Genomic DNA, 6,702 nt, shown 5'->3' on the forward strand with positions numbered 1-6,702 from the left:
ATTCTCAATTTTTAAATTTTATTTTTTTATTTTATACATTGAGTTTTTAGATCTAAATTTCTAAACGTTGAAATTTTTGATTTTTTTTGCCAAGATGTTTGTTTTGTCTTTTTCCTCTAGTTTACCTAATCCTAGAAAAAATACATTTTCAGCGTTGCAAGATTCTGCGTTCTGAGATTACAAAATTGAATTTATTATGAAACTCTTTTGTATGTTTGTCGCAAAATTATTTTTCTTAAAATGACGCGGATTTTGCGGGGATTGGGTTTTGGAATGGCGCGGATTTTTTTTTTATTTCTCCGTAACAATTCTGAATAAAGAAATTTGAGAGTTCAAGAATTTATAAAATATGGCCTCTTCGGAAAAGTTGTTTCTAGCATCCGAGATTTCATAGGGATTATACAACTACATTTCCGTAGTAACATTTCAATAGGGCGAATCTGCATTTGTAAACAAGCAGTCTATCCCTTTCGCTCAAGTGACAGTTCACGTCAAGTAAGAAGGGGATAGACTGCTTGTTTACAAACGCAGATTCGCCCAATTTTTTTTATTTTTTTAGCAAAAATATTTTTTTTTGGAAAATTATTTAAGAAGATGTTTTCTTCAAATATTCAGAAATCCATTTACTTTAAATACAATCTTTGTTGAAAAAGACTTAGATCTTTTTTGAAACCGTAAACATGTACTTGAATAATTTACATTTAATTGTATATATTTTCTTAGTTTTTTAGTTTTATTTTAATCTTTCTTAAGGTGAAGCCGTTGATCATTTTCAAAGAAAAATGATCATCACCATAAAATATTCTGTATTAAATTCAATTTAACGAATTTCCGCACCTAAAGAAATCAGCATGTGCCGGTTGTTGCCTTCTTGAAGCCACTGAAAGATTTTTTTGTCTAAATCAAAAGTGCTTCAAAATTTACGTAATTTTGTGGCACAGTCATTGACGTCCTAGTTGGCAATAATTGATTAATGACGATTTCCATAACTTTACAAGGAATGGGATAATCGTTGCCAAAAGAAATCAGCATGTGTAGGGCACTATTCTAAACAACTTGTTGAAGGAATTTTGTCAAAATATTGAAAGCGAAGCAAAAATTATATCTTTGAACGAAAAATCATGACAATGATGGAAGTCTTCACGTTAAGAAATTTTTTCAATATCTTAAATTTGCAACATTCAAAAAGGAAAATGCATGAAACCATTAAAACGCTCCAAACAATATGTTATGTAAAAAATAGAAAATAAAAAAATGTGGTCTGGAGAGGTCAGGGAAAAGTCAGGGAATTTTATTTTGGGATTTGGATCGACACCATGTAAAATCACGTAAGTTTTAAATTTCAAGGAATTGGTTCTGTTTTTCTTGCATTTTGCATTATTTGCCTATTCTTATAGAATTTCACTCAGTTTACGTTGACACCGAACCTATTCAAGAATGAGTAAATTAGGTTTTACGTCGACTCGATTTGGAGGTTAGAAAGGATTGCACTGTTTACATGGACTTGTTAACAGTGCACACGAGCTGTCAAATGACGTCACGGTTTAAAGAGTTTTGTTCATTGAGTCACACAAAACATTTCGAGCATCGTTTTTTGATCAGTGCATTAATCTTCCCAGCAACCCCTTCAGAAAAGTGTTTATTCCCACCTTGATGTGCATATCCTGGTTTGATCTGACATATCTTCTCCAAAAACATAAACACATGCTGCCGTTGGACTTTTCCTTGTAAAACCGGCGGATTTTTCTTGAGATTTTTATTAAAAATTAGGTAAGCTTAACAGAAACTCCTTCTAAACTTTTGAAAATCGATTGTTTCACTTCACAACTGAAAGTTTTATTCAAATTCTCTCCAACTTTCCTAAAATTTAACCAGTAACTGCGAACATAATCCAACTCTCCCTCCTTACGTCATCAGCTCGCGATTTGCGAAATCTAGGAAATGTCATTACTCAGAGCGCTCGGAAGTGAACTGTTTGCCGCGTACCGCCAGGGACTGACCGCGTCAGGAACGTCGCGCCGCTCGTTTGCCGTGTCCTCGCTTCGAGCCTCCACTGAAAAGGAAGCAGTCGAAGAAGATCCCGGGGCAGAAGGCGAAGCCAAGAGTGCCGCCCCGGTTGACGACCCGAAGGATCGCACCCGGGTGATTCCGGTGGAGACGAGCATCCGGTATCTGGCTAGCGAGGCCTACCAGCAGACTTACCAGGGCGAGCCGGTGTGGAAGAATTACAGGCGGAACCACAAGGGGCTGTACCCGCCGAAGCAGACGCGCAAGACGTGCGTGCGGAAGGGCAAGCTTTCGACGGGGAATCCGTGCCCGGTGTGCCGGGACGAGTACCTGGTGCTGGACCACCAGAACGTGGAGCTGCTGAAGCAGTTTATGTCGCCGCAGACGGGCAAGGTGCTGAGCTACTCGATAACGGGGCTGTGCCAGCGGAAGCAGCTGGAGTTGAAGGTGGCGATCGACCGGGCCATGGACTACGGGTTGATTACGTTTGACGTGCCGTTCCGGGACTACGATTACGCCGAGTACTACGCGGAGAAGAAGCAGTGAAGGGTGGGTGAGTGCGGGGTTGCTTTGTAGTTTTGTTTTGTTTTTAGGAGTTTAGTGTTTAAGCGGACGATGGCGGAGATTAGTTGCACTTATCTGATTGTGGGAGGTGGGATTGCCGGGGTTTCGTGCGCGGAAGCGCTCGCGTTTTGGGCCGATGCTCGGGATAGTGTCGTGTTGATTGCGGAGTCGTCGCTGGTGAAGGCGGCCACGAACGTGGTGTCGCTGGGGAAGGTCCTGACCAAGTTTGATGTTGAAGAGAAGGACGGGAGTAGTTTGGGCGGGAACATCCGGGTGTTGGAAGATCAGCTGGACCGGGTTGAGAGTGAGGGACACTTTGTGAGCACGAGTAGCGGAAAGAAGATCAACTATCGGTATTTGTGTCTGTGTACCGGGGCACGTCCCAAGCTGATCGGGGACAATCCGAACGTGATTGGAATTCGCGACACGGAGTCGGTGCAGGAGTTCCAGAAGCGGGTCAGCAACGCGACCCGGCTGGTCGTGGTCGGGAATGGGGGCATCGCGTCGGAGTTAGTTTACGAAATCAGCGGGATTGATGTGCACTGGGTCGTTAAGGACGAGTACATCAGCTCGACGTTTGTAGACTCCGGTGCGGCGCGGTTCTTCCAGGAGCGGCTCACGGAGAAGGCCCAGGAGAAGACGGTGTTGAAGCGGATGCGATACTCGGAGGAGAAGGCGGGTAGTTCGTCGCGACGAGGAGCTGCGTTGGGGCCGGATTGGCACCGCACGGTGGACATTTCCGGCAAGTTGGAGCACGTACCAGACTCGGTCAAGATTCACTACGCTGTTGAAATAGAAGAGCTTGCAGCACAAAGTGAAGGCTTCCCGGTCAAACTAACCCTGTCCAATGGGGAAGTCATCGAGTGCGACTTTGTCGTGTCCGCGACGGGGGTCACTCCGGCGATCAGCTTCACTTGCGATCGCGAGTTCGCTCTCGGTCCGGACGGCGGCCTCCTCGTCAACTGGGAGATGGCCACGTCCCTGCCGGACGTGTACGCCGCCGGGGATGTCTGCAGTGCTGGCTGGGAACACGCCCAGCACTGGTTCCAGATGCGCCTGTGGACGCAGGCCCGCCAGATGGGAGCGATGGCCGCGCGGGCCATGGCGGCCAAACGGGCCGGCGAGACGATCTACCAGGACTTTGCTTCGAGCTGTTCAACCACGTGACGCAGCTGTTTGGCTACCAGGTCGTCCTGCTGGGACGGTACAACGGCCAGGGGCTGAACGACAAGTACGAGGTGCTGGTCCGGATGACGCCCGGCCTGGAGTACATCAAGTTCGTTCTGGTTGACGGGCGACTTCAGGGCGCGATGCTGATCGGCGAAACGGGACTCGAAGAAACGTGCGAAAACTTGATCCTGAACCAGCTGGATCTGACGCCGTACGGGGACGACCTGCTCGATCCCAACATCGACATCGAAGACTATTTTGATTAGTGCACTAGTTTCAAGGAATAAAAAGTAACGAAAAATTAAGTAAAAGAACCTCACTTCGATGACAATCTTCCGTTTACTTCCGGCCAACATCCGCAATCAAATATCTTTATAAAAGAAAAATGCACCACACAGTTGCTACTACAAATAAATTTACACTGGTTACGAAGGTTAAATTACTGACAATTTTGCGCGCGAGCGTTCAACAACTACGTTAATTTTTCGCCTCTTCCTCCACCTCCTCCGCCTCCGGCCGATCGTGCAGGTTGAACAGCTTCGCCACCTCGTTCAAATCGTCGTACCGAGTGTGCTGCGCCACAATCTTCCGCGCCGTCCCGATCCGGTTGAAAATGTTCCACAGCAGCACCCCGACGACCTTCTCGTCCCGCAGGTAGAATATCACGCCCTTGTTGAAGTCGTCCGCGTCTTCGCGCGCAGGTTCCGCAGGTTTCGGTGGCATCGCTTCCGCCTTCACAACGCTGGTGTGGTTCAGGACCGAGGAATTCGACGAGGTTTGGGTCGCCGAAGCAGGAATGATGGTGGCGTTGGCCGCCTGCAGCTTTTCGCTCGTGTCCGAGATGATTTGGGCGGGGCTGGCCTTGGCAAAGACCGCCACCGTTGGGAGCGCGGAGTCGATGATGCCGATCGCTTCGTAGCCGATTTTCGGGCCCAGGTCCGACCAGAACATGCTCTGGTGGGTGTACGGTTTGTCTGGAAGGGAAGGTTTTGGTTGATTTGTGGGTTGTTCAAGTCAACGCGAGATACTCACTCTTTCCGGCCATGTTCTCCCCGGCAAGTCGTCCCGAGACGACCGCGTGGTCGTGATGTTCTACCCGTCGTCGTCCCAGCTTGGGGTCGTAGAAGCACGCGGCATCACCGGCCACGTACAGATGTGATCGTGCCCGCAACTCGGCGTCCACCACAAAACCTCCCATCGTAGGATCAACCTCCAAGTTCGACGTCTTTGCCAAATCCGTGTTCGGTTCGGAACCAACGGCCACGATCGCGTGATCAACCACCAAACTGCTATCGTCCGTCAGCGTCAACTTGAGCTTTTTGTCCTGCACTTCGACGGCCTTGATCTGCGTCTTGGGCCAAACCTTGACGCCCTCCTCGCGAACGCGATCCGTCGTCCACTGGCTAAGATACTCGGGCAAGATCTTGCCCATGTTTCCCTCCTCGTGGAACAGCTGGTAAACTTCGAGGTTCTTCTCCCGGATGTCGCTGAACTTTGCCAACGCGCAGGACATTTCACTGCCGAGGAATCCCCCACCGACGACGGCCACCTTGCTGCCGGGCTTCAGCTTCTGGCTTAGTTCTTCAAAGTCACTCACACTCTTGAACATCGTCAGATGTTCTTTGACGGCCAACGGCGCCGACTCGAACACCGGCAGATTCTTCGGTCGCGCCCCGGTCGCCAGCAGACACTCGCCGTACTTAATCTCGGTCCCATCCGTCAACACGACCTTCCGGTTGACCACGTCAATCCGCTGCACCTCGTAACCCCTCGCGATGGCCACTCCTCCGTTCGGCGCCTCGGCCAGCTTCGTCGGATCGATGTAGAAGTCATCCGGCTCGTAGTAGATGCTCCGCTCGACGCCGTTCCACTGCTTGAACTTGAGCGGTTCCAGGTCCGTCTTTTCCGGGTTGAACCACAGCTCCTTGGAGAGGGCGGTCGCATGTACGGCATCTCCGGCTCGTTGCTGATGACTAGCACTTTGGCCTTCGCGTCGTGACCTTTGATGGCGCGGAAAGCGGCAAAGCTCGCAGTTCCTCCGCCAATCAGCAGGTAGGGCACCTCACCGGGGAGGTCTTTGGACGAGGCAGGGTAGCGCTGTTTGGACTTGGTTCCTGAGCTCGTGGTGGGTTCTGGGGCGACCTGCTGCACGGTGGGTTCTCCGTCAAACAGGCCCATCTTGTAGGCGAGGCCTAATCCACCTGCGGTCAACGCAATGGCCCCGATAATGTACGCGGTGTTGTCCTTCGACGGCGGAGGTGGCGGCGGACATGCCGGAGATGTTTTGTTCAAGTCGGGCTCCTGAAAGAGAAATCGCTGTAAAATCCTTCAATCTTGTTTCAAGAAAACGAAGAAAGTGAAATCTTTGAAGACCTTCGCTGGCGGCTGGGAAGCTTCACACTTTGGACGGGTCGTCACGTCGGAACAATCTTGCTCACAGGAAGGTTTCTTGAGCTACCAAAATAAACGTTAATTTCCCCCAACCTAAACACAACTTCAATTCCAGAAAACCTCCGCAGCGCTCCTCTTCCCACCACAATCGCCACCCCCGTACTGAATGTCCTCCCCGATCAGCGGCACCCCAATCCGGCATCCTCCCGTCGCCGCCACTCCCTCCGAGCTACAACCCTCGTACGGCGGGCTGTAACAACCGCCGGAAGCGAGCATCTTCCGGCGTCGCGCCGCCAACTCCTTCGCCATCGAGTCATTTACCTTTTCGAGAACCAGCGCCGACTGTACGTGCACCCTCCGGATGTCGTCCCACCTGGGGAGCGTGAAAAATCAATAACATTACATCAGTCGACGAATAACCTAGAAAAATTTCAAAATCTCTCACCAGCAAAGTACTTTTTCGTGCCGATCGCAGCCACCCTTGGGCGGAGCTGCCCGATCGTCAGTCGGGAAACGGCCAACATTGCTGCAATTTAGGCGGAAGCGGCTTCCTTTCGATCGAATGGTAAT

The 6,702-nt window shown here is 50.0% G+C and overlaps 4 protein-coding genes across 5 annotated transcripts; 2 read left to right on the top strand and 2 right to left on the bottom strand.

Annotated features, from left to right (window-relative positions):
* The first annotated feature begins 1,645 nt into the window (after positions 1 to 1,645).
* On the top strand, positions 1,646 to 2,567 carry LOC6034395 (28S ribosomal protein S18b, mitochondrial). Of its 2 annotated transcripts, none has more exons than XM_038253170.1 (2): positions 1,646 to 1,770; positions 1,876 to 2,567. In XM_038253170.1, the coding sequence occupies exon 2, from the start codon at positions 1,942 to 1,944 to the stop codon at positions 2,551 to 2,553; it is 612 nt and encodes a 203-aa protein (XP_038109098.1). In that variant the 5' UTR covers positions 1,646 to 1,770; positions 1,876 to 1,941; the 3' UTR covers positions 2,554 to 2,567. The 2 variants fall into 2 exon arrangements, with proteins under 2 accessions (XP_038109098.1, XP_001844713.2); XM_001844661.2 differs by having other exon boundaries at positions 1,679 to 1,770; positions 1,918 to 2,567.
* Positions 2,568 to 2,598: 31 nt separating this feature from the next.
* LOC6034394 (pyridine nucleotide-disulfide oxidoreductase domain-containing protein 1) lies at positions 2,599 to 4,046 on the top strand. The gene is given in 2 exon segments (XM_001844660.2): positions 2,599 to 3,709; positions 3,712 to 4,046. Coding segments are annotated over 2 exon segments (1,383 nt in total). The 5' UTR covers positions 2,599 to 2,622; the 3' UTR covers positions 4,008 to 4,046.
* A 15-nt stretch (positions 4,047 to 4,061) lies between these two features.
* Positions 4,062 to 6,702, bottom strand: LOC6034393 (apoptosis-inducing factor 1, mitochondrial). Its single transcript, XM_038253169.1, is given in 5 exon segments — positions 4,062 to 4,715; positions 4,774 to 5,673; positions 5,676 to 6,044; positions 6,455 to 6,505; positions 6,578 to 6,702. Coding segments are annotated over 5 exon segments (1,896 nt in total). The 5' UTR covers positions 6,657 to 6,702; the 3' UTR covers positions 4,062 to 4,218.
* On the bottom strand, positions 6,052 to 6,448 carry LOC119766876. Its single transcript, XM_038253172.1, has 2 exons — positions 6,253 to 6,448; positions 6,052 to 6,195 (listed from the first exon to the last, which is right to left on the bottom strand). Exons 1-2 carry the CDS (start codon positions 6,439 to 6,441, stop codon positions 6,070 to 6,072), a joined length of 315 nt encoding a protein of 104 aa, XP_038109100.1. The 5' UTR covers positions 6,442 to 6,448; the 3' UTR covers positions 6,052 to 6,069.

Source organism: Culex quinquefasciatus, chromosome 2 (genome assembly GCF_015732765.1).
Source record: "Culex quinquefasciatus strain JHB chromosome 2, VPISU_Cqui_1.0_pri_paternal, whole genome shotgun sequence".
Lineage (NCBI taxonomy): Eukaryota > Metazoa > Arthropoda > Insecta > Diptera > Culicidae > Culex > Culex quinquefasciatus.

Excerpts from the sequence above, each read along its gene's own strand:
- LOC6034395 (XM_038253170.1), top strand. The coding sequence starts at position 1,942 with ATGTCATTACTCAGAGCGCTCGGAAGTGAACTGTTTGCCGCGTACCGC.
- LOC119766876 (XM_038253172.1), bottom strand. The coding sequence starts at position 6,441 with ATGGCGAAGGAGTTGGCGGCGCGACGCCGGAAGATGCTCGCTTCCGGC. Across the intron at positions 6,196-6,252 it reads GGAAGAGGAGCGCTGCGGAG|CTCAAGAAACCTTCCTGTGA; the intron begins GTTTTCTGGAAT and ends TTATTTTGGTAG.